The following is a 26,540-nucleotide window of genomic DNA, read 5'->3' on the forward strand; positions in this document are numbered from 1 at the left end:
TAACCGTTTACATTAAATGCTTAAGCAGTGGACGTGGTTTCTACTGCCCTTTTGCATGTATTTGCATGACAATGCTGAAACCATCAGGGCACAAGCAGACCTCACATTATCTACGATGCATTCTTTCTATCTCCACTCACCTTGATTTGTTGACTTTCACCCTGCACACAGAGATTAGTGTCAGCTCTAATCACTGACTGCTTGTGTGTATTCTGCTTTTGAACACCTCTTCTGCAAACGTGTTCGCCCTTTAATCAGCAGTGTGTCAGTGTTATGTTGGTTTTGTTTACAATGTTTATAGCTGGTGTTTATGCCAACGGCTTCCTGTTGTGCTGTGGCTCGACGCCGAACTGCTTCATGATTGGTCCAGATGGCCGGCGTTGGTCGGCAATTACCGCAAAGACTGGATCGGGATGTTTCGTGTTTACCTCAGAGTCAATGAGCTGGTGTGCTCGAGTGTTTCTCTCAGACTTTTCCAACTGCTGTTTTTAAAACTGGAGTAGATATGTCCTTCACTGGGATATGTCCCACCCCCCAGATTCCTCAGATCACTGTTGTATTCAAGATAATGTCCTCAGTGGCCTGGAGTCATATTCCATGTGTATTTGAGTTAAGCCATGAGAGAGGGTTACAGGGAGACTTACTGGGTGACAAGCCTGATCACTGCACTGAGAGGGCCTTTGTGTGTGTCCACCCCACCCATGTCCTCCTTGGTCCATTTCTGTCTTCCCTGACCTCTCTGTCAGAGCCTTGGCCTGTCGGGACAAGACGATTAAATGTCATGACCCCTTTTTTCCTCTGTGCCCTCTGAGGACCCTCCAACCCATTAACTTTCACTCAGCTTTCACTAAGATCCCTGGGTTATCCAGACCAGCTCTGATCTCCAACACCTGCACAAGAGACACACAGAAACTCACACAGGACTCATCTCCTAAACCAGGGAACCCAATACCAGGCAAGACGATAATCCACATTTGGCCATTTTAAGATCATGGAGAGTCTGTGCTGGCGTGCACAGATTTGTGGAGGTTTAGGACTCTTCATTCAGGTTTGAGTCTCAGATTGTAGGAAACTGGGACGTCACGTGTTTGGTCCGGGACAATCTGAATGTGATTCTGCAAATCAAGTTGTAGCTTTGTGAGGTTGTACTTCCTGAAGGCACAGTGGTCCTTTGAACTGAATGCTAATGTCAGCATGGCAAGATGATCACAATAACAATGCTATCATGCTGATGCAAAGCAGGTATAATGTTGAGAACACGTTTGTGTTAGCATGCTAATGCTTGCTAATTAGCATTAACACAAATTACTGATGGGTAAGTTGTTAATTTTGCAGGAATTTGGTCACAGGCCAAAATACTGGTCAAACTGACATTTTGACCTGATGGTGGCACTGCACAAACATTTAAGGGATCACCAAAGTGATCACAGTTCATCCTGAGGGGAACATGAATGTGTGTACATAGGTTCATGGGAACTCATTCCATAGCAGTAGAGATGTTTCACCCAAAAACCACAGATAGTTACCCTCATGGTGGCACAAGAAAAAAAGTCAGGGGATCATCTGGGGATTCAGCCTCTTAGGACCACGAATGTCTGCACAAAACTTCATGACAATCCAATCCAGTGGTTGCTTGGATCGCCATGTGTGGAATAAAGTAGTGGAACAACCGACAGGCCAACACTATGCCACCCAAAGAACCACGCAGTCAGCATGGCTAAAAATCTTTTAGTCTCTTCCAGACATAATACCCACAAACAGCCATGGACAGCATCTCCTACTCTTTTATTCTAAAGTCTGGTCATTCATCTTTCACCATCTCTGACTAATACAGACATGTATGAGTGACAGACGCTATCCATGACTCACCTTATAATGTAATGACAAAGCCTCCACATGCACAAACCAGCATTAGCAATGACAATGATGCATTGAGAACTTAAAAATCTACAATGATAAAGTTTTTTTTAACTAAACAAAGACATTTAGATCATCATCCCCACAGGACCACGACTTTGAACCTGAAAGTACCCAGTCATGGAACGGAGCCACTCAGTGGCTGGACTGCCAGTTGACTCTCCGAGGGCCAAAAACTACAGAAACCACATTTAGGACATGGTGAAGGAACGGATTGCATTGAAATAAATACTTTCAGAGTTTCTTTTTTTCTAAGTAAATATTTTCACTGGAGGAAAACCTCAGTTTGGCAAACATACAAATGGTTCCATACAAGATTTTCCAAATGGATGTGTGCATTTTTCTGAAATCTCTCAAACCTGATACTGTAGATTGAGGGGCCAGACCACCTTTTGTTTCATGTTTCACAAACCCCCGCAGTCCCTCACCACAGCTCCCTATTTCAAGGCTGTCGCTGAATAGCCGGCAAACCATTTCCTGAAGCTCCGAGGTCACTGGATAAATGATGTTTTCATTTGACAACCCCGGGTCGCCACTAAAGGAGGGTCTTCAGAGGGAGCCTTTTGAAATTACAGTACTGATGAAGCATGAGAAATTACAGGCACTTAGAAGTGATTTCATGAACACAAGAGAGCAGGGGGACCACCCCTATGCAGCTCGGGTGAGAGGGAGTGATGGCAGCCAGTACACAAATACACAAACACAGAGCTTTATGTGTGCACACAGCTAATACATACACACATCAGCGCCCACACCCAGACACACACTCACACACGGAATCACATTCAAGTGCAGGAGTATCAGCATTATAACAGGATCTCCATCCAGGGATCCTCAAATGCGAATGATATGTACAAGATTGTTTGTGTCTGTGTAAGATAATAAAACTGACCTTAGAGTTAAACCACAGGATTAAATGAAAGCCATGTTCAGGAGCCAGTCATTGTTTTTTTCGCTGCCTGAGTTATCCTAATGGAGATTGGCTGAGACGGGCAATGCCCGAGGGCCACTGGTCCCTCTCCACCCTTCCTGGGAACGGGCTCTTGGTCAGGATGGGTTTGGAAGGAAGCCTCCGATTTCTGCCTGGCCCTCTGCTAAATCAGAGCTATGTAGAGCTGGTTTGGACCCGAGCCTCAACAATGATCTATCCCTGGAGCCGCTGAAGTGGAATCATTTTCATCATGGTCTACTCCTCTGCACTTCCCTGCCGGGGCTCCCTCGCTTTGTACGTGTGTGAGGTTTCAAAGCATCATAATTTCATTTCACATTGTTTACTTTGGAAATTTCTCAGACAGTGCCACCAGTGTAAGGCCGAGTCATTTCATTTAGCCACCCTCAAGTATCGTACCGACCCCTTGGATGGCAGGAGTCCTTAATTCGCTGCACTGAGCTTTTTGCGCACAACAGTGTTTCACTGCTTTTCTCTGCCACGGGAGTTACACTCAAAGCCCTCCCAGTGTGTCCGTCTGTTTGCTGTCCATCTCTGTTTGGATTCTGTTCGAGCCTCTGCTCCCTTTTCACAATCTCTGTCCAAAAGTGTCACTCAGCTCTAAGTTGAGCAGCAAGTGCATTCACACACACATGCACAAAGCATGCTCACAAATGCCAACTCCTAAAGCCCTTTGTGAAGCGAGGGTGGTGGTGGGAGTCCTACTTCTGCAAGAAATTACCACAGTTCGCTTTCACCAAAAGCTATTTTTTCAATGCTCCACATCTACTTTAGAGAAACTGGCTGTGTGAAGGTCATTAACTTCTAGGAATCGTTTGACTTTTGGGGGGAATTTTTCGCTTTCTTGCTTTCCGAGTTACATGAGAAGTCTGATATTACTCTCATACCCGTACATTAAATATGAAGCTACAGCCAGGAGATGGATTAGCTTAGCTTAGCATAAAGACTGGAAGCCTGGCTCTGTCCATATGTTAAATAAACATGTGCCTGCCAACACCTCTAAAGTTCACTAGTTAACAAAAAAACTGAAGTATAAAAAGACGAGATGAAACAAGCAAGATGTAATATGTTAATTACTGAGCTTCAGGAAGCTGGTCGGCAAATTTCTTTATGTTTGGACAAAGTCTTTAAGATAAACCAGGCTAACAGACTCCTAACATACAGAGCAGTCATGAGAGGCTTCTCATCACAAGCTTCCTCTTGGCAAGATAGTGAGTCAGCATATTTCCCTAAATGGTTAACGATTCCTTTAATAATGGCATCATTTATAAGCCACTACTACGATCAGCTGGCAGTGTCCCTGGTCCAAGCACAGAACTCAACTGGCATGTAAGTCTGATTCCCAAATGGAAAGAATTAGACACTGAATATCAGCACTGTTTCTCAATGCCGAATCATTTTAAAGGGCAGTTCTGGATGGCTTGTTCAAACTGTGTTTTTATTTTTAATAACGTAAAAAAAATTAGTGAAACTGAGGAGAATCCATTTTCAAAGGAACGGTGTGATATTACCAAAAGATTTATTTGACTGAGCCAGTTAGCTTAGCTTAGGACAAAGACTGGAAATGGGAGAAAGTAACAAGACCTTCTCCAAAGGTTTTCCACAAAATTCCACATTCCAGCTCCTCTAAACCCCACTAACTAAAATGTCATATCTGGTTTGCTTAAGCTGCACAAAACAGCATTACTGAAGTTACAGCGACTAACCAGGAAAAGGTGTGGCACATAACTCCCCAAAAAGCCACAACGTCTTGTGTATTTTCTGTATAAATTAAACAAAGGATATATAGTGTTTTAATTAGTCGAGTTTAGAGGTGCTTGAAGGATTTTTTTTTTAACCTTTGGACAGATCAATGCTAACTGATTCACTCTATTTCAAGTCACTATGCTAAGCTACGCTAACCACCTTCCTTTCTTTAGATCTGTATTAAAAGAATAGACATGACAATAGACATGAGAGTAGTATCAGTCTTCTCATCTAACTCTCCACAAGAGAGAATAAATAATGTAGCCTATATAAAAGTCAACTTTAATTCCTGATGCTGTAAGCATTTACAACCTCAGTTTAATTTAGGTGTCACAAACAGCATACATTTGTTCCATTTGCTTAGGCTGGTCGGAAATGATGGCTCACGTCAGCCTGAATCTAATGTAGTGGCAAATCAAACTGACCGAACCAGGAACCAGAACCAGGTCTTCCGTGAGCCGCTGTGATTACTCCACCACTTACCCGAGCATTACATGTCTGTCTCCAGTCCTTACACTGCTCCGTGTACACACATATATACAAACCTCATACATCAAAGCCTTGCACTCATTACCAAGCAAAAGATAAACATGGACAGCCCTGCAGATGGTTAGCTCTCGGATAGAGGTTTCTCTGTATATGTATGTTTGCGTAAGTGTTTGTGAGGAGATCTCCTGAAGCATGCTGGCAAAATAGAAGTGTCTGTACATTTTTTCCACCCTAGACCTCTTGAGCTGACCGGAGAGCAGGGGACTCTTTAAAGAAGGGCTTCATGGCAGATCTTATTCACACATGCAGGATAACATCTTAGGCAGAACTGACCAGCTTTATTGGAGCCGGTTTACAGGGATATCCATGACACTCCCACAACTCTCTGGAAGCACATCCACATTATTTCAGGGCAACAGCAGGTTAATGGAAGCCAGGTGGAGCCTTCCGCCATTTCCTCTGACCAGGAGCACTTGAATGACTGTGAGTTGTGGCGATGAATCGGAGCACAGCTACCCAGAATCAAGGTCGGGATGGAAACATGGCAATTCACGAGCAACAGCTGCTTTTCTTGGCCACAACAGAGAAAGCATTTCCATTCACCTGAGACTACTCTTAATTGGAACGTGTGGATGTGTGCACTGATGTGTGTCTGGCTTTTCTCTTTGCTTATTCGTGGTTAACTGTGTCTAATGGTTAAATAGTGTTGCAAGTCACCCAATTCTCCCAAATTTGGTGCTTGCTTTCTTGAAGTGTATGCGCTTAAAACAACAGGGTAGATGAACAGAACGATTGCTGCAGAGATTGCGGCCTGTTCAGTATCACCTGTTTTTTTAATTTGGAATGGTGTCATTTCAAAAGTTTTCCAAAACTTGTGCAGTCAGTGTGCTATTTTGATTAGTAGATTATTCCAGTCAATTTCAGGAACAAACTAAGTATTCCTCTTACATATGAAATCAAGAAATAAAAAGCACCCCTGATCACATCAATACAATCTGGGTTTTGCTACAGTCTTACTTGGTCTTGGATAATGTTAGCTAATGCTAGTGAACGCTGCACTGATATTGCTGTAGCTACTGAATTTTACTGACTTTATTACTCCTAAGTTCTAAATTCTTGAAATACTAATTCCAGTGGTTTCATCACAAAAGTAAAATAAACAACAATATAATGTGTTTATTGAGATGTTTGTCCGTGAAATGCTAGGGCATTGTGTAGCAGTAGCACAATTAGTCGTCAGAAGTTACAGTTACACAACAATATCTATCTAAAGATTGCTAACATAAAGTTTGTTAACATTATTTAAAATTGGCTACCATAGGCTACTGGTCACGACCAGACCAAGTAAGGCCGTATCAGTAAAACCCTCGTGTGTACCGACATGAAGAAGGGTGAGTTTTAATACTTAGAAATTCAACTTTTAATCTGTAGAAGGTCAATGATGTTGTTCTTTCTCTCTAAAGTTACATAGTGTGACTTTAAATGTCATAAAAAGCTAAACACAACAAAATAATGTTATATTTGACACAAACCATAACAGCAAATCGCAGAAAGAGTTCTTCCAATATTAAAGGCTTTGAATCTTAAAGGAGACATCTGACTTTTATCAGACGTGTTACTCCGTCCATTTTGATACTGAGATCGTGCATCATTTCATGTATGAAATGCAAATTTACAAATCAATGACATCCTGTGTAGCAACATTTGTATTTGATCATTGAGGGGATCAGTGTACAGGGCAGCAACATCAGATAACTTCTCGTGACTGTTTTAATACAAAAACAAAGATTACAGGGGGACCATGTGAAACAGATGGAGTATAGTCTCAGAGCTGTAAAGAGCTAAAACGTATGTATTAGAAGTTTCTTGTGCAAGAGCACAAGAAAAGTAGACCATGTAAAAAAATAAAACCTCCCAATAAAAATATGAATTGTTGTCTAGCAGTGGCAAATAAATGCTCTCAGAACATGCTAAGATGTGGAGATTTGACTGCAAACGATGGTGCCAGGAAGTAACATTTTCCACGTGTGTGATGAGGGTCTTAAAAGTTATTTCCAGCGAATAATTCATCCTCTTATGAACTTTTCTTGTCACAAATCATTTTTAGGATCAAGTTATCATTTAAAATAACTCCAAGTATCGAGTCCTGCTTATACACAGCCCTGATATAGGTGTCTGAGAGTATGAACACAATACGCAGAGCGCTCTTTCATCTCGGAGCCATGATTGTGATGTTAACTGCTTGGCAAAAGAACATGACACCCAGGGTGACACAGGGATTACTTGTTCTATATTTAGTGTTTATGTACATGAATATTGGCAGGACAACTCTGTACATGTGACACACACACACACACACAGCGATACAGTGATAATTACACAGATCTCCAGCACAGAACACATTTACAAGATGGGCTCTAGAGCAAACACTGGCTGAGATACATAAGGGAATGTCTGAACTACAACAACCTCCTCATAAAACTGGAATTTCCTCGTAACAGTTATTATTGTCATCAATAAAAACAGACAATTGAAAAGAGAGACGAAAAGTATAAAATAATTTAAATTCTTCCTAAAACATGTATGTGAATATGCAGTGAGAGATTTATACAATACAGGCAGCGACTGTATCTCCTCCGATCAACGTGATGTGAAACCGAAGGAACAGACAAATATGACAGACAAAAGCAAATGTCATGCAGCGACAAAGCAACATAGAACATGAAAGATGATCCTCTTTGAAGTTCTGCCTCCCCAGTGGCAACATGATGTCAAGACGACAAGCCTGGTAACAAAGCAGCTCACACCATGGGCCACCCAGACGTGCCACAATGAAATGTAAACATAAATATACAGGTGGATATCTCTCTCTCTACAAACAGTTCAGTCACTGCCACAGGCCCATCAGCTGTGTGAGTAGTCAGTCTGTATACACTCCTTAGTAGAATATCACTTAGAGTTAAATAAACTTATTTAATATATATATTTATAATAGATTTATTCTTTGCAGAGTCATTTAGCAGTACTTCCTTGTTTTCACCAGTTTGCTCTGGTATTTCACTGAGTGACCACTGTGTCCCACCACGTAAACGTCCAGCAGGTAGGTCTTGCCTTGCTCCAGACCTGTGATGGTCTCTGTAGTCACAGCTTTCTGCAGGTTCGGGCTGTGGAAGTACTTGCACAGGACCTTTTCTGACTTCCTGCGGGTCTCTGGCCCGGCACACTGGTTTTGTTCCCGGCGCCTCTGCTCCTCGCCGTAATTATCAGCCACCTCCTTGCGGTAAATGCAGTATTTGTTGCGGTCCTGTGTGCCCAGCCAGGCCACGGTGACGGAGGAGCAGGTGCGCAGCTTGTCAAAGGCTTTGATGCGAGTATCCTCCGGAAGTGAAGGGAAGGGCTGCTTGCTGCTGGGTCGTGTGGTGGCTAGTACCTTCAAAGTGGAGGCTCCTTTCCTGCTACCCCGCAAGCGGATCAGGTACTTGGCTTTTGGCTTTCCCCGCAGCTGGAACTGCCGTACCCCCTCCACGTTCTGGGAGAGCAGCAGCTTACCATCGCGCCTCACCTGCACCTGCACGGCGTCCAGGCATGTGTGGACAAACAGAGTGACCCTCTGATGGGAAGAGACGGGGGCAAAACGCAGAAACTTGCTGCCTTTTCTCTTGATGAAAACATCCGATACTTTGCCGTCTTTCAGTTCCACTGTCTTCTGACGAGCTTCCTCTTTAGTGCGGGCGAAAGTTCCCACGTATGCTGTGCTGGTGTTGGTGGCAGAATTGACAGCAAACACATCAAAGTAGTATTGTGTGTCTGGCTTCAGATCTGACACGGTGAAAATATTTTTATTGCCAATACACACCTTCTGAATGTCTGATGTTTTGGGCTTGGCTGTGTACGCACGTGAGATCTTGTTACTTGTGAGCCCTCGATCTTTGCCAAAACCACTGTCAGGAGGAACAAAGCCAAAGTGCATAAAGTCAAACGGGCTGAAGTCTCTGCCGGGCTTTGGAGCCAGCATGAAGGCATCATCAGTGCTCATCTTAGCTTCAGCAGCGCACATGCTCTTGAAATTGTGCTCTTTGTTGATTACTACACAATACTGGACTGGCTGGCCCATCAGAGAGCCTGTAGGTGTAGGCTTCCAAGCCAGGGTGACAGTGGTACGGCCTAGGGCAGTCACATCCACACGAGGGTCGTAAGGCAGCTCCGGGTATGGCTGGTCAGACTCTGGAGTTGTGGTGGCGTACACCTTAAAGTTGCTGTCTTTCTCTGTAGACAGCAGCTCCAGTTGGTAGAGGCCAGAGGGCGTGCTGGTGGCCACATAGGACTCCACATCATTACCCTTGTAGGTGAAGAGCTCCGTCCCTTCGTCTGCGGTCACCTGCTGTTTCTGCTGGTCCAGAGGTTCAGGCTCTCCTGGAAAACAAAAACAAATACACACTACATGAGCTCTTTGCTTGACACTGTATCCAAATGGACCAACATTTATACTGCAAATTTTGAACCTTTTGACAGAGGTGTTTAGTCATGACCTTTAAAGTATTTTTCTTCTTTTTCATTTTTTGGCTTTGATGAAAAGTAATTTCCACCCATACTGAAAATCTTTCATGTGTTGATGCTGCGAGGTCATGATGAAGCTCTGCAAGCCTCACGGACGATTAGCCCCTCACATGGCAGCCATGTTTTCACTCCAAACAACCCCAAAGATCACAGGCCAGCATTCACTCGGCCTTTCCGGAGAAGCTGTGTTAGAAAGAGGCGCCTTGTAGTTTCTACATGAGAGAGACAGTCTGAGCTCTTACTCCGGCTTGAGCAAAAAACCATAATATTATTTTTGTCAGCCAGAGAGTGTGCACAGTTATGCACTAAAAATCGATGCTCAAAGATCTACTCCCACCAGAGACATTTAGCAAAAAGAGCTGCAGGGACATTAAGAAGTTCACTGGCTGAATTACTGCTGCAGCACGTTTTGTGAAGTCACACTTCTACCAGTGGCATCCTGTGTGTTTGGCTGTTACTGTTCTTCCAGGATGAATTCTTTTCTCTTGAGGGAAGGTGCGTGTCTTCAACAGCATAGCTACCCAATAAATCATTTTGTAATATTTGATTTGACAAGAGCACAGACACACACGCAGGTGCTAATGTATTGACATTCAAATGTATGCTCACATCACACATACGCTCAAAACCACCACTTTGGTCATCTGGCAAGATCTCCTGTGCTGAAAAGACACCCTCCAGATGGAGAAAGTTTTAATGTGAGGCAGAAATGGGGGGAAAAAAAAGGCAGAGAGAAGGGAAGGAAAAGAGGAAGGAAGACAGACAGACAGACAGACAGAGTGCAGCAGGATTTACCTAAAGAAGACCAAGACAGCTTAAGTAAAGGGATGTAATAGCTTTGATTCAGTAGGCTGACTAGAGTGGAGCCCTTCTCTAAAATTATAGACGTCAGCTTGGGCCGAGTCAGACATCATAAGTGGTCAGACTAGACACTACGACTGTGACTTAATTAAAACCCACCAAAACACAAAGCCTAACATCACTGTGCCAGTTAATTGTGTGTGGGGGATAGTGATATTTCCACATAACGTGTCATTAACCTCTTCCACTGCTGCCTGATGTCAATTATACCTGATCCCTCTCCGCTGGCCTCTTCTGGCAGCTCCTGCAGTGTGAGTTTCCACTCCAGAGGAGCATCGCAAGGTGTCACGGTCACAGACAAGGGTGTGTTGTCTTCTTCCACCACAAAGTAGTACCTGTGAAAATGAAAGGCTTGATATGAGCACCGGCATTCATGGTTCGTCATAGTTTGACGTTATAGTAAATAATGTGTGGGGTAAATGCATGAGCAGACTGTTTGAGACTATAGCACGCCATGATATTATCGTCCCACCGACCTTGGTCTCTCTCTCTCTCTGAGCTGACAGACACTCAATTACACAAACACAACTTTCTCATCTATTATTTAGTTTTGGCATCAACATAATAGATCATGTTACAGTACAACATCTGATGTTTCCTATCTGCTTACAGTAAGTGGCCATCAACAAGTTTAATGTTTTCCTCAGTGATTGTTATGGGTCAGTCGGCAGTAGAAGGTGGAACTGACTCCTTTTTGCACTCATAACAACATGTAAACAATTTTTAATGACCAGCATTAGTGAATTCATTTATTCATTGTTGGTTTGAAGAGCTCTTACCTCTTAGCTGTGTCTCTGAAAAGGTAGCCACTGATCTCAGCTCCATCTGGGATGACGGAGGAGTCGTGGAACAGCGTCTTGTCTCTGATCTGCATCTGGAAGAGCCCTTCGTCTCTCGTGGGCAGCTTCTGGGCCACAGCTCCCAGTCCCAAAAGCACCAGTAGCACCGTATTCCAACCTTTACACTGCCTCATTCTGAAAGATAAAGAGAAATGACTTCAGTCACAAGCAGACGCCGTACTAGCTGTCAGTTTGTTTTTTAATTATATTTGTCATAGGATTTCAGGTCCTGTTACTGAGATAGTATTTTCTTTGATCATAGAATAGTGTTTAATTTTATAGGAATAGTTCCACATTTTAGGAAATTTGCTTATTTGCTCTTGCCAAGAGTTAGATGAGAAGATCAGTACCACACTAAATATGAAGCAACAGGCTGGAAACAGGGGGAGACAGTTAGCATGGATCTGTCCAAAGTTGACAAAGTCTGTCTACCAGCACACAGAGCTCACAAATTAATATCATGTATGTCTAATTTGTACAAAAGGAACAGTGTAAAAATGACAAGTTGCAGTTTTTACAGTTTGTGGTTATTGTTGCTTCAGGTCAAAAATCACATCCCCAACACCACAACTTCTTCTTCTTCTTCTTCTTCTTCTTTTGTTTTTTTTTACCTTTGGACAATCTGGCCTTTTCCACCTGCTTCAAGTCTTTATGCTAATCGACTCTTGAGTCTAGCTGGTGTATTTATTATAGGCTAAAGATATGAGTATGGTATCAATAAGTGTCTTTCCAAAAATGTCAAACTATTTCTTTTAAAATCAAACATAACTCTTTGATTAAAGACTTCAGAGGATCTGGTTGGCAAAGCTTTATACTATGTTAAGCTAAGCTAATGTTGGCTGTAGCTTACGATTTAGCATAGGCTACAGACATGATAGTGTTATGGACTTTCACTCTCTGCAAAGAAATCCAGTAAACACACCTCCCAAAATGTCAAGCTATTCCGTTACAGGAAAACCAAACATATCTTTGATAAAAGGACAGACTTTACAGGTGCTGTTAGATGGATTTTTTTCTCCTTTGGACAGAAACGAGGAAGCTGTTTCCCCCTGATTACAGTCTCTGTGCCATGCTAAGCTAAGCTAATTCACTGCTGGTTATAGCTTCATATTTAGCGCACAGTCACAAGAGTGATATCAGTCTCTCATGTAACTCTCGGCAAGAAAACAAGTATTTCTCAAAATGTCTATCTTTAACTATAAATGCACATTAACAGTAAATATTAATGGTGAATATCTGTTACGTGTCCAAAATGTCTGTTTTTGCCATGGAAGTTCTGAATGGATTTTCCTATCTATCCTTTCATTTCCTGGCATTGACTAAAAACACAAATTGTTCTTAATGAGTTATATTTGGCATCACATTGTTTCAGCAGCAGACATTACGGTGTTTTCAGAGGCATTCTGCTTTTTTTTCCTACATATTTCATTTAATGTTAAAATGTGTTTTCCTTTAGGTTTTAGCCCTAATTAAGATTCACCATTAAACCTGGAAGGCAACCCACACAACATCTGTGAGTGAATCAATGAGTGAGAGACAAAAAGTAAAGTGAGAGCGAATGAGTCCTCCAGGCCTTAGTGAGGAGGGGGGGGGATTAGATTTAAACACAGACGTGTGAAGGAAAAGACATTGCCCGGAGCTCCAGGGAACCACACTATTTCATAAAACGCTTAACCAAAAAATCCCCAAATCCACGTCGTTTAACTTTTATTGACGCTAATATGAAAGTGTTTGGTGGTTCAGTCCACAGATGGAGCTGTGGCTCGGGACGAGGTGCAGCTGACCGTGGCTGAGAGCCTCTCACGTATCCCCTGTCTATTGATTTTGCCCCATTGATTGCAGCTGATGGGAACGCCAAATCCCTGGTGATTTAATCAGTGTAATGATGGCAGATTAGCCAGATACTTTACTGCCATTTACTGCAAGCGAGATGGTGTCCTTTTAATGACCCCGCTCCCTTTCTCTGCTCACCCTCCCTTGTCTGTCTCTTTCCCTTGATCACAGTTTTTTCATCAACAAATAATCCCTTTTTTCTTTCACACTTGGACACATATAGCCTTCACTTCAGTCCTTCATTACTTTTTCTCCTCAACCGTCTGCCTTCGTAAACAGAATTAGTGAAACCAGACTCAGGCCTGGACAAACCTCCACACTACAAACATGGCTTCATTTTTACATTATGGTCCTTTAAAAACACAAGCAGGAGGGAAAAAAGCCTTTGACAGCTCCTGTCAGTGTATCCGTCTCTGCTGCTGTCTGAGCCCAACCTCCCGTTGTACTGCTAGACTTCAGAGAGCAAAAGAAAAGCCGCCTAAGTGGTACTTTGAGGTTTGACTCACACAGCGAGTGGAGATCCTTATCGCCTCAGCTTGTCTCATTCCACTTCAGAAGCGTGTCAGTCGGAACAAAGACATGTCTATTAATACTCAAGACAGCGCTGAGGTGGTATGTACAGAGCTGTTCAGAGCTGTCTTTCATTCCAGCATCCCAAAACGCCACACAGACACAGCAAGGGCCCCGTCCCCCGGACGGCTCTGTCCACCACGCTGATGTCATTACACATAATGCCTATCACTCATACAGAAAGGGTTTTATCACCACTGTCATTAGCGCATTTGATGTGTGCTTTCAGTGTGCTCCTCACATGTGACACTACTGATTTAAACCCTATGACTCTCTGCTTCTCCCACATGCACCGAAGCACTCAGTGTGTGTTCACAGTATATACTGCAGAGAGATGACATCTGAATATTAGAGCAGTTGTGCTGGGTCACTGCGGTTGCATGGACCAGCGCAGAGTCAACATGGTAACACAGTCTGCACTGGATCTGCTTTTACATGCGGGCCTGCATCATTCTCATGCCACAGGGTTCCCTTACCAAAATAACACATCAAAAAAAGCTGCATCTGGAACACATAAAGTCGAATGTTTAATTAGAACAGGGAAGAATGTATGATTGCAATTTGAAGAAGGGATAATTTTAAGGCAAGGTCACCCACAATCTTGTCAGCTTTGTTTTGCTGTTGCTTTTTGTCTGTTTATTTGTACATTTATAGTTTTTTGTTTCACTTTTAGTGGAATTAACTAAGCATTTTGGTTGGAAAACATCCCGTATATTCTAATTGGCAAGATGTGGAATCTGGGAGAGTTGTGTAATGGGATGAAAGGGAAAATGCAGCAGTTAACAATGGGAGGAAAATGATTTTCCACAGCTGTCTTTGACACATCTACAGTATCAATCTTAAACAGAAAAAACAAACAAACAAGAAAAAGACTCCCGCCTCTTCTCGTGACTTATTTGATCTGAGGATCATATCCCTTCATTTACATTTCTGCCAATAAGAGCTTTGACCCTGCTCTAATTTGGGGTCATTATGAGCAAATCGTGCAAAGGAAAAACACAGTGTTCACACTATTGTCTTTACGTATCCCAGATGGACGCAATCTTTTCAGCGACATCAATCAACTGCAAAATGAAAATAATTCACAATCCACTGATGATTAAAGCAAAAAATATCAATTACTTGCAACGATTCAGCCACAATTTTCATCCACCTGATCAGGCACGTATCCCCGGCGCCGTCATGCGAGCATGTGCACGTTTATGCTCGTGCATGTGTGCACCAAACTTCCCCCGGCCTCCCCTCTCTCCCCCCACTTTGTTTAACCGGTCCCCCTCTCCTTCCCTCCAGCTCCTTGTCAAGACGGATAAGCCTCCTGCCCGCTGCCACATGGAGCTCATTAACAGAACGGGAGGGAATAAAAGACAGTTTAATTTCAACACAAATAAAGAGACATTTCGGATTCCACCCAACAAGACGCCTGGCAGGGGCTCGCAGGACCTGAAGCCTCTGTGTGTTTTCTTTAAGGAAGTCTGAAGGCAGATTTATGGTGGGTCCTCAGTAGCGAGCTCCATCACTGCTGTCACTTCAGGGCCAATGTGGGGATTGGAGTGAGAGGAGTGTATGGAGAGCTGGGAGCCAAGGATGGAACCGCACAGGACCTGGACCTGTTCTATAGGCAGACCAAACCAAAGCAGGTCTGATGCTCTTGGACAGCTAAACAGCTCATTAATGAATTGGTAGAGACTGTGGTAAAGGCTCTGATCCAAGAGTGGAGATTTTTATCTGGTGTGTGTGTGTGTGTGTGTGTGTGTGTGTGTGTGTGTGTGTGTGTGTGTGTGTGTGTGTGTGTGTGTGTGTGTGTGTATAAACCATCACATTCCTCCACTCCACTCAGTGTATAAGTCTAAATCATCACTCAGGACCCGTCTCCTCGCCATCCACAACATCACTCACAGTTTGAGTTTCTGAACCCTCCACATCATCAGAACCACGAAAGCTGGCACAACGGCCCGAAGGAAAGGAGAGCCCAGTTTCCTTTCCTTCTCACACTCCCCTCCTGCTTCTTTATAGTCCATCTCTGGAGCTCGCTTTTAGCACTGCATCCTGGAATGTCTCTATGAGAAGGGTCAGGTCGCAGGGCCGCTTTCTGCGTTTCAAATAGAATTGAGTTGGGGAAGTGGGGGTTGCTGTCGCTGATGTGCTGGCATTGTGGCTGCAAGGGTGATTATAGATTACAACAGCAAATGCCCCATGGGAAAGTCATTCACCCACCGCCCATCATCCAGGCCACTCATGCACATGCCCTGTCTGCGTCTAGGAAATGAGTCAATCATGATGCGTTGTGTTGTGCTTGGGGAAAGCAGAGAATGGGAGCACAGAAAGCCTGTTTAGCAGCTAGTGTGACCGGGCTCTGCGTCTGCATGTGTCCATCAGAGGAAGCATAATGAGGGGCTTTGCAAAAATGAATGTGCTGGGGGACTGGGGGGCGCATGGGGTGTGGATATGATGAATAATTTAACTAAGGAAATTTAAAAAAAAAACGTGCGTCCTTAATCTTTCACCAGTGACTCTGTGTGTGAGTGACCACAAAAAAAAAGAGGCAGCGCGGAGGAGACTGTATATCCACCGCTGAAGCCTGTCACTTCTCTGGACGCAAACGGCTACAGCAACACTGGCGGAATTCTTTCAGCCCGAGAGTTTTCATATGCAAATCACGGTTTAGTTACGGTATGCGACGCAGACCTTCCCATTTTAAGACTTTTTTTGTTCATGATTCATTCTCCTGAGAAAGTAGAAGGGAGGCAGTGTGGCTTCACCCTGCTACTAAATACAGTTATTCAAATCCCCACTCCGGGTATGTCTCTCATTAAACGCCGACTGAGAGGAAAAACACGGCTCTCACATGGACCGGATGAGGGAAAACAACTGCCAGAGCGGGCAAAACTGTCATTAATCTGCCTCGAATCGGTTTAGTTCAATCAAGTGAGGCGGCGGTGAGTCAAATATATTCAAATGTCAGTTATGTGAAAAATTATCCTTCGCTAAGCGCTGCACTTCCACCCGCCCGGACGCTTACAGGTGCGTAAAAGCGCCCGTGGGTGACGCAGTGAGCCAAAACATTTAACATAAAACCGTGCAGGGTTTTCCACACCCGCGCAGCCAGGAGCGTGCACGGAGAGGACGCCACACATAGCGCACGGGCCGTTAGAAATACTGCGCGTATTGATAAATCGGCTTTAATGGGCGCCGTGTCACCCCCGGGAGCATGGGAACCCTCGGGAGGCACAAAAGCAAGAGGGTTTTCTAAAGTTCATCAGTTTAACGGTCCTCGTCAGCACCGTGCCATGTGCTGTGATACAGGCTACAGCCCAAACCAAAATAACCCAAAATTAAAAGAGCATGCGAGTTCGGGCTTGATTGAAATGTGTTTGAAACTTTTAACTTCCCGGAGTTGTAAACCGCAAAACCTCTTCCCCTCTCTCTTTCTCTCTTTCTCTCTGGCAGACGTTTCAAAGGCACTACTTTACCCGAGGAGTCCGGCTCTGGGTTTATATGGAGCTTTTCTCTGCGCATTAAAATAAAATTTAAGAAAACGCTTCAAAAAAGTTAAAGAAAGCGAGGAAGAATGTTTGTTTTTCCTGATCTACTAATTTTCAGAAGCTCTGGATCAGACGCACCGCTACATGCGAGAAGGAAGATCATACGAAAAAAGAAAAGACAATCTTAACAGGAGACAGTCTTACCTTTCGGGATATGAAAAGGCGAAGTTATCTGAAGGATGGCGCTTCTTGTTCCTAAAACCGCTCTGATATCACCAAGATCACAAAGTGCTTCACAACTAAAGCGATTTCAAAGAAAAATCAAAACACAAGTTGTCCTCTGCAGTGTCCAGTAGTTCCCCCAGTTTTCACTTCTATTGTTGGTGCCTATCAATCGGATTAGGCGACTGCTCTGGTGCGTGTTTGCAGTTTTCTTGCGGATTTAACTGGTCTCTGGTGGGCAGGAGTGTGTGTGAGAGAGTGTGTGTGAGTGGGTATCCTGAGTGCTGGCAGTGCGTCCCTCCCCTGCCGCGCTGCTGCTATTGAAACCTCCACTGGATTGGAGGCAAAACTGGTGCGAAACTTCGTCTTCCCTCTGTAGGAAGACTCCAAGACACAGAACCAGCCCACTCCTTCAGCAGCAGCAGCGCACCACAAAAAAAAAAAAAAAAAAGCCAAACAGGGACCAGACAGAGTTACTCCCAGGTTTGACTGGCCCTCAAACTCTGTGCATAAACTACAGAGGAACTGGATCTGGAACACACATCACTGGAATTCTCCGTTGTGTATAATATTGTTGAAAGTCAAATAACTTCTTCAGTTTACTTGACTTTAAATCACATTTGGAGTAAACCGGGCTTAGTGCCGCAGAAAAACAGACTGTCAGATGTCACTGGAGCATAAATCTGACGCCTGATGGTTTCTAGAGAGCGGGGTTCCCCCTCATACTTTTTTATTTGCTTGCTTACTCTGATGCTCCCTGGAAATTATTACTTTGGGCGATAGCGCCCTGACAGAGTCACGCAACCCTCGGGGCTATACTGCGTAGGCAAGTTTTATCATGGGCCTCTGATAGCTGGGCATGTAAATCGTGATCGTAGTACACATCCTCTGCACAGCAACTTTAGTGATGGCAAGAAATGCACAGGAAAAAGTGACAATAGACTTCACCGATGCAAATCTGATGATCAGCTGTGGAAATTCCCTGTGAGGCATTGGTGTTGTTGTCTGTTGCTGGGTTGAAGCCCAGGGAAGCAAATATTTATCCAAGATAAGACCCATTGACTGTCTCGGAACTGAATTGCCCCCAAATTTATGGCTTGAATGGGGCGGGGGTGGATGGGGGCGGGGGGCAATCTAGATTTAGAGGATGCTGCTGTTTCCTGCTGTTTCCTCCCCAGGAGGACCGTCTTTCATGTCTCATGTAGCTGCAGATTTTCACGCGTGAGCGGCTGCAGGTTGCATTCAGGCTCCAGCAGGACCTGGGCAGGTGACATCTTCATCTCATCTTCATCTCTCATTCGGCTCATCTTCAGTGTGTCATTTTATTAACATCTACCCAAATGAAAACTTGTTCTCAAATGAGACCGTTGTCAAACAGGTGGATCCACGACACAGCCTGATGTTTACAGAAATCTGGATTTAACTTTTTCATTTCCCCCAAAAATTTACGTGAAAATATCTATAAATGTACGAGCCTGAGATTGTTGATTCAGTATAAGTAGCAGATCCTTTGGACAGCAGACTGCTGAGAGTGAGAAGCTGGACAATGTGTTGGCACAACAGCGTCATCTAGCGTCTGCCACGACAAGGCCACAGAGGACAGAGGGTGCTTTATTCACTCAAAGGAAAAAAGACAGATTTTTTTTTTTTATTTCCACATCTAAGTTTTTCTTAGAAAACATGATCATCTCAGGGTCAAATGACTGAACAGAGTTATGTAGGCAGTGGCAACGAGTCTGGAAAGTGCACTTACATCAAAAAATGTTCTTTTCAGCATCAGTTAGGCTTCACATCAGTTTATAACACACGCTGTAGAAGCTTTTTTTTTAGGCCGTATAACAGAGACAGGGATGCACTGATGTACAGGTGTGTTGGGGTTATTGATGCCTGGGTTCAAGATTAGATGCCAAATTGAATCTTCTATTAGACACACCACCAAGCTGTGAAAACGAATCCACTCAGGGGACGTGTAAGCTCACAATAACTCAGACACACACCCCTATACACACACACACACACACAAAATAACCCAGCTACATGCCAGAATCTTGAAAATGTATCCACACCAGGGACAGTTTAGTACAGATGGGAGGAGGAGGGGAATAAAGGGGTGGAAAACGCTCCTGTAATGCTAATCCCTCTGTGCTATTTCAACTCCACTGCAGAGAATTAAAAAAAGTCTCATTTTAATAGATTTGCTGACAAAAATTCACACAAAACGCACATTTTCTGCGTTTGAGAACGTCAACACTCTGCTCTCCAGCAACGCCCTGATTCACTCAGTTACATCCTGAACGTTTACATCTGGAAGTTTACAGTATTGGTCACCGAGCTGCTCCACCGGAGGATTGGAGGAGTTAACTTCCTGCCTGTCAAATGTCACATGTTCAGTAAATCATGTACTTTTTCTTTTGACAACTTGGAGTAATAATTAAAAATAAATAAATAAAACTGATAATACTGATAAAATTCCAAACTTTAACACAAAACCTAACCTGCATGTTTTCACTGGAACCACTTTCTGCTGAAGAAAGAGTCCATGCTGTTTAATCTGTGTGTCACTGTATTATCTGTATTCAGGTAAACAAGTGGCCATTTCAGACACATGCATTTGATCAGCCTCTGTGAAATGATACCTAGGCAGCTCAAAACCTGGACAAATACGACCTAAAATGTAGTAACCCCCCTCAGATAAGACAACATGTTCCTCACTCAGCTCTAGTGTTAAGTGAGAAAGATGTTTTTGGTAATTTGGCTGGACCGAGCCTTTATCTAGCCGAGCTTAACCCAGTGAACTTCAGCAATGATTAATGGTTTATTGTCAGCGTGAAACGTGGAGATTGTGTGGCCGACTTGTTTGCTTTTTGGATATCGAGTCACCCATTTCACCAGCCTTGTTTACCATCCTGATCGGGACAGCTCTGTCGCTGACTGTGGCCTCATCTAACTCATCTCCTTACTCTTCTCCAGTGGCTCAGGTAATCCATTAGTGCAGGGAGGATGGAAAGTATAACTTATTGGACCAAAGTGCGTTCATTCGATGCTGAGCGGAGGCTGGAAGGTGTAATCTGCATCACTCACCCCACATCAGAGGATGAGGTCTGCCTTTTAGTGTCTACCTGCCTAAAACTGAGTTCATCATTAACTCAGCAGTGCTAAGAGCCTCGTGCAGGCAAACATCCACTCTGTAAACATTTCTCCCCATCATTTTTTCTCCTTTTGTTCCTTCTTGATGGGGGCAGGGAGGAGGAAGAATGCGTGAACTCTGACCCAGCTGAAGATGGTATACACTCCCCATCTTTTCCATTAGATAAACCGGTCAAAATATGCTCTAAGTGACACTGAAGGCATCATGTCTGTAGAGAAGAGCAAGACGGAGTGGGAGGAGAGACAGGAGGTTACAGTTCAAGGGAAAGAATGAGGGAGGGATGGATGGTGAAGGGAAATGAGGCTGTGCTGAGGACATCCTGTGCAAGTTTTAGCCCATCGTGTACCCACCTGGCCTTCAGCAGATATCTCTGTCAGCTCAAACAGAATGAACCTGGGAGTGGAGATAAGGCAGGCCTGAAGGGTTTGTTACTTGAGAAGGGTTGTGTTTTGTCGAGCTTGTGTGCCATAGCGATCCATTAGGTTGCAGAGACAAATACAGATAAACATACAGCGCATTTGGGTAAGTGAGGGGCTCAACATTTCTAAAATTAGTCTATATCCTTTAACTCCTGCATTCACTCATCCTCTCCTCTTCTTCAAAAGCTCTTTTGGCTCTTGATAGAAAAAAAAGAGTAGAAGCCACAATTGAAACCAGATGAGAAAGGACACAAGTGAAGAGTGCGTGTCGTGTCAGCATCTAACTTCCTCTCATTATCCAATAAGAGAGCAGTAGTTGTCAGCGTCCAACTTCATCCTATTATCCAGCGAGGGAGCAGCATGTCAGAGGTGCCCGAAATTCTCAGGGGACAGGGAGACATAAACAGAGCGCAAAGTTTAGACTCACAATCACTCACACACACACACACACAGAGGCAGATTCAAACAGGAGTCTGTGCCCGGCCTTTTTAGTGAAACTCTAGAGCGCAGCAGCTCCAGGCATGGTATGTCGATTGTAAACACAGCCGTGAGGAGAAAGAGACAAGTGGAGGAGGATCCACTCTTCCCACTCTGCTCTGTGTCTTCAGGCTGGACGGGGGGGACAAACCAGAAGATGCACTACATCATGCATAACATATCACACAACTGACATTCACACATATACAATGCAAACAGATGTTTGAAGTGATCATCTTTTCTAAATCCTCATTGTTTCCCCTGCCTTTGATTCAGATTGCCTACACACACCTGTAAAAGTTTGTCTGGTCGCACTGTAAACAGACCCACCAGCTGCTCTGCTGGTATATTTTTGACAAAGTGTGTGCTCAAACAGTGTTAGCGGCAGCATTAAACCACGCTTGCTGTTACCATGGTAACCACAGGTGTTGCTAACTCAACCTGGACTGAAATCTTGAGGATAACAACGTTAAACTAATTTCTAAATTTGGCACAAATGCATTAAAATAATTATAATTTTATTTATTATGGTATTGATGGTACGAGCTAAATGCTATAAAGAAAGATAAAGAATTAAAGAAGCAGAGTGCTTTTATAATGTAACTCTGTCTTAGAGATCTGTGCTATTGTGAGACAGTGAGGTGTGCTCCAGGATATAACAGCTGCACCCAGTTCATACTGTATGTGACAGAGTAACAAATGGCCCTGGCACATGCTCATCCACCTTGGACAGTTAGGAATACGCTTCTGATTTGACAGATGATCCATAGCTATGTCATGTTAAACCCTGAGCTGTACAAAAAAAAAAAAAAAGAAGACACTGTAATCTGAGACGTGGACATGTGGAGACAACACACACAAAGAAAAGAAATGTGTGGATGGGGTTTGGTTTCCTGGACGACAAACACTGAGAGGATCATTTCATAGGGGACATGTTCGATTGTAAAGTTCCATATCTAGTTGAAAAAGGAGAGGTGTGCAGTGCATGGCAGTAAAAAGCCTTTGTGTTCTGCATGTGCCTCTCTGTATTTTTCATCAACATCATCATGTTATAGGCTTTGTTATATTTTAAGCCACATATCACATTTACTTCAGACCACATATCATAATTCCATAATATTGGCCTGCACCTACACATAACAGCTCACCTTGCTTCCTCGTGTAACAAGGACAGACGGCTCACTTTACGTTCATCGCTTACATAACTGGTTCATCTGCTGCTGATCTGTCAAATCCTGTTTGTTTTTCTTTTCCACTCCAGACCCTGAAAATGACCATCTGTATATACATACTGTCAGTTATTCCTATTCATGCAGCATCTATCATCTACCTATCATTTTATAGATAGATAGATTAAATGGCATTAAATGTCACGTGAATTTATTCTTTATTCTTTTAATGTTTTTATATTTCTTGGTTCTTTTTAATAACATTATCCCATATGACAGTGTTCTAAGTAAATCTAACCAGTTTTTTCTGTTCTCTAAGCACCAGCCTGATCACTGATGCTCGACCCATGCATGATACATGTACCTGTATTCGATTTAACCCAGATACTTTGGGTAAATCAAACAAGAAACAGGAAAAATTCCCAGACCCTCTCTCAGGTAATTCAATCTTCTCCTACATAAATTTCATCTGGAGCCTTATTTCACACAAAAAGACTGAGTCTGTGCAACAAGAACCATCGGCTTAAAATACTCACCAGTACAAATGTATTGATCTCTCTGCACAGGTACACACATAAGGTTAGTCATTGCTCTAAATTTGTAATGAGTAATAGCCCAGACAGAATAGTTCTAAATCCACGTTTAGCAGATAATCCCATAAACAAAGTGATGGTCCTTTTCATGGCATTGCTGTGGAAAACCTGTGTTTCTCATTTCTCTGCCAGAAGTTCAAAGACAGGATTTACTGTGATGTTTTATGGTCCAGCAGAAACAGAGCGCAAACTGGAAACTTACATCAAATGTAAATCATGCTCTGTAAAAGTGGATGGATTTGTAGCCGAACAGCTGTATTATAATTCAATGCTGAGACATCAACTTTTTAACACATTATAATGGTGCAAAAAAAAAAGAAGATAACGCGAAAGGTCTATGAATGTAAGAACCACATAGATTTAGAGTTTCTATCATGCAGGGAGGGAGTGCTGCAATCATCACAGAGACCTGAGAAAGCCCAGCGAGGTGCTCAGACTTTATTAGATTTGTTCTGTGGTTGTCAGGGGGAATTTCTACAAAAATACTGAATGTCCTGACTGTCTGTTGAGGAGGATTTTCAGTCGGTCCCAAAAGAGACTTTACAGGAAAAGACCATAAAATCCTTTCAGAGAACATTCCAGCAACCATATCACAGTCTACTGGAGCAAGCCAAGTTTATGGCTCTGATATCAAATGTTAGAGATCAACAAATTTACCCAGCACACACTCTCACAGCCGTGGAGAAACAACCACGGACATGATAATCCAATTTACTGGACTGAAAAAACACATAAATTAAATGCAAAATAAAAAGATGTTTCATTGACTTTAATATGGGCACATTAAGAGCCAAAGTGGTATTAGAGAGCCTCCAAGAATTCAGTCCCTCACTCCCAAGTGTCACGTCTGTTAAGGCAATATCTGGAGTTGGCTGCAGGGATGTGTGAAGCATTAGGAATGCAAATACTGCCCCCTCCTGGCCAGAGATGCGCACTGCAGTCACATCTGCAGCATCAAAAGAGTCTTCAGTGTTTCATGTTTAGCTTTTCAATAATTTGCTCCTTTTTGTTATTATTCAGACACTTTAATCAATAACACATAATTCAGATATGCATACCAACTAGCATCTAACAGCACAATGTATTGAAATAACAAAATAAATGAATCATGATAGTAAGGACAGTGGAGGATAAAATGAATTTCCACCTCATACAATTCACAATATTCACAGATCCTCTCATCTTCATGCCCCTCTGCACCTTCCAGTTTCAGTAGGTTGTTGTGTTGTATTTTAAGTTACTGTCACAGATCATACTTCTTTATGAGTTTGAAAAGATAAAGGTACAATAACACACCAGAGAGATTCAGTATAGTGAATATTTTTATTAACTTTTTTCAGCAGGTAAATCACATTAAGATTTGTGTTAAGATATTAATAATCATAAAAGATTGTAAACCAATATGCAAATGCAAAGATCCCCTCTTAATAAAGTTTCACTGGAAGAGATGCAAGGCAGAATATACTGAACTCATTCTGTGTAAAGATGCATTCATGATGTTTCAGCAGTCTGCATTATACAAACTATTATTGTCCAAAGACACAGGCTTTTTAAAGCAAAATTTTCCTGGACCATTTCTTTGCTGAGCCATGGAGGAGGAATAGTAACACGATGAGGGAATTTACTGTAACATTTGGTAGGTACCCACTTGACTAATTCTGCCTGCGGAAGCTTTGTACTAGATTTGGCAGAACTACAGAAAGTATTTTTGCACAGAACAAAGACTGTGGATTTATTCCCAGTTACTTCAGTTAAACTGAGAGGGGCCCTCTTCACAGCCAGGAGGAATTATAGCACCCACTCTTCCAGTGCATCACTCCCAGAAATAGATGCAATCAGTGCAACTGTTTTTCAACAACTGTGTCATGTTTGGCTGGCGTGTTCCTGCAGTAGCATTGAGATTGAAATGCATGTAGTACATTGCTGAAACAAATATAAACATGTCATAATTAGCCCTGCCGTGCTCACCTGACAAGCATTTAATTACTGCAACACTGAGATAGTTTTCACTTACTTTATCAACGCATCTTAAACAAACTCCTCCGTAAACCTGCTCAGGAGACCATCTGGACCAGCTGCCTGTCTCCATTCACCTTCTCCAATCTTCTCTGAGGCTTCAATGGATAAACTGTCAAGCTGAGCTGCAGATGAGTCAACAAAAGCCAGAGGAGGGTCTGTCGGGGGAAGGGACTGTTTGCTGTATATCCGATAAAACCTGTTTCTTTTGTTTGATCTTCCACGACTGTCACCTGGACTGAGGGTATTCATGTTTGTGCAGGTCTTTTTGGACATTTTAGACAATTTAAAAACAGTAAATTCAGCGGAGTATGTTAGTGTGGAAGTGACTCTTGTATTTGCAAAAGATGTTAATACCCTGAAAAACACCAGAGGGCAGTCGTGACACTGTGGTGCAGAGAATTATGAAGCAGTTAGATTTGCTTGACTTAAAAGATAATGTGAAATTTCAGAACTCAGAGTGTTGACCAAAGCCTTTTCACAGTCATGACTGCATCGATTGAAAAGAAATTATGGCTAACAGAAAACCTTTCACCTTGCCTTCTCCCTACTCAGTGCAGGTCTCTGAGTGTCAGCTCTTACCACTGAGCGGCAGTAATGTGTAAAGTTTACAGTTCCAACCACCGCTGCAGCTCAAATGAGGAAGATGCAGTGCTGCACTCTGGGTAGGAGAAACAGGTGTAGAGGGGAGATTCACAGAAGTCTCTTCTAACAAGGTTCACCTACTCTTCGCTGGCAATAACAAACCCCAGCTCAGTTAAAAAACAAACAAACGAAAAACAGTCAAACAAGAATGTTTCTGTAATGCATAATTAGCATAAATCTAAAATAATCACAAAGCTGCAAGATTTTGTGCAGTGTGATCATTTTTTATCTAAAATGTTTTTGGGTTTTTGGATTCAGAAACCTGTAGAGACACCTTTTCCAACAAAACTACAAATAATTTCAGAAAGAATGATAATTCTGTGGTCATGTTTTGATCTACACTTGATTATGTAAATTAGCTTTTGGAGTTTTTATCATCAACATGCATATCAGAGTATATCAGAGCATGTGATGCAAAAGAGTTTATAGTGAATTAACTGCATTTAAAGAGCATCTGAGGTACAAGAGGAGCATGACATCAGTCAGAAAAAGCAAAGGAAGAGTAAAGAAACAGAAACGATTATCCTGTTTTCATTAACATCTATTCTCCTCCTCCACCTGCCAGTGTCCAGCAAGGCATCTTGAGGCCAGAGACACCTGTCATTCTC

At 42.9% G+C, this 26,540-nt stretch overlaps 1 protein-coding gene across 1 annotated transcript; it reads right to left on the reverse strand.

The window, feature by feature from the left end:
- Positions 1-6,828: 6,828 nt before the first annotated feature.
- Positions 6,829-17,822, reverse strand: ndnf (neuron-derived neurotrophic factor). Its single transcript, XM_041039525.1, has 4 exons — positions 17,448-17,822; positions 11,299-11,493; positions 10,730-10,854; positions 6,829-9,514 (listed from the first exon to the last, which is right to left on the reverse strand). The coding sequence occupies exons 2-4, from the start codon at positions 11,490-11,492 to the stop codon at positions 8,118-8,120; spliced, it is 1,716 nt and encodes a 571-aa protein (XP_040895459.1). The 5' UTR covers position 11,493; positions 17,448-17,822; the 3' UTR covers positions 6,829-8,117.
- Positions 17,823-26,540: the final 8,718 nt, after the last annotated feature.

The sequence above is a fragment of the Toxotes jaculatrix genome, chromosome 6 (genome assembly GCF_017976425.1).
Source record: "Toxotes jaculatrix isolate fToxJac2 chromosome 6, fToxJac2.pri, whole genome shotgun sequence".
Classification (NCBI taxonomy): domain Eukaryota; kingdom Metazoa; phylum Chordata; class Actinopteri; family Toxotidae; genus Toxotes; species Toxotes jaculatrix.

What these genes read in the sequence shown, in the direction of transcription:
- ndnf (XM_041039525.1), bottom strand. Translation starts at nt 11,492, where the DNA reads ATGAGGCAGTGTAAAGGTTGGAATACGGTGCTACTGGTGCTTTTGGGA. An exon ending in TTCAGAGACACAGCTAAGAG is followed by an intron (nt 10,855 to 11,298) that starts GTAAGAGCTCTT and finishes TCATTTTCACAG; the next exon opens with GTACTACTTTGTGGTGGAAG. An exon ending in GGCCAGCGGAGAGGGATCAG is followed by an intron (nt 9,515 to 10,729) that starts GTATAATTGACA and finishes TTTGTTTTCCAG; the next exon opens with GAGAGCCTGAACCTCTGGAC.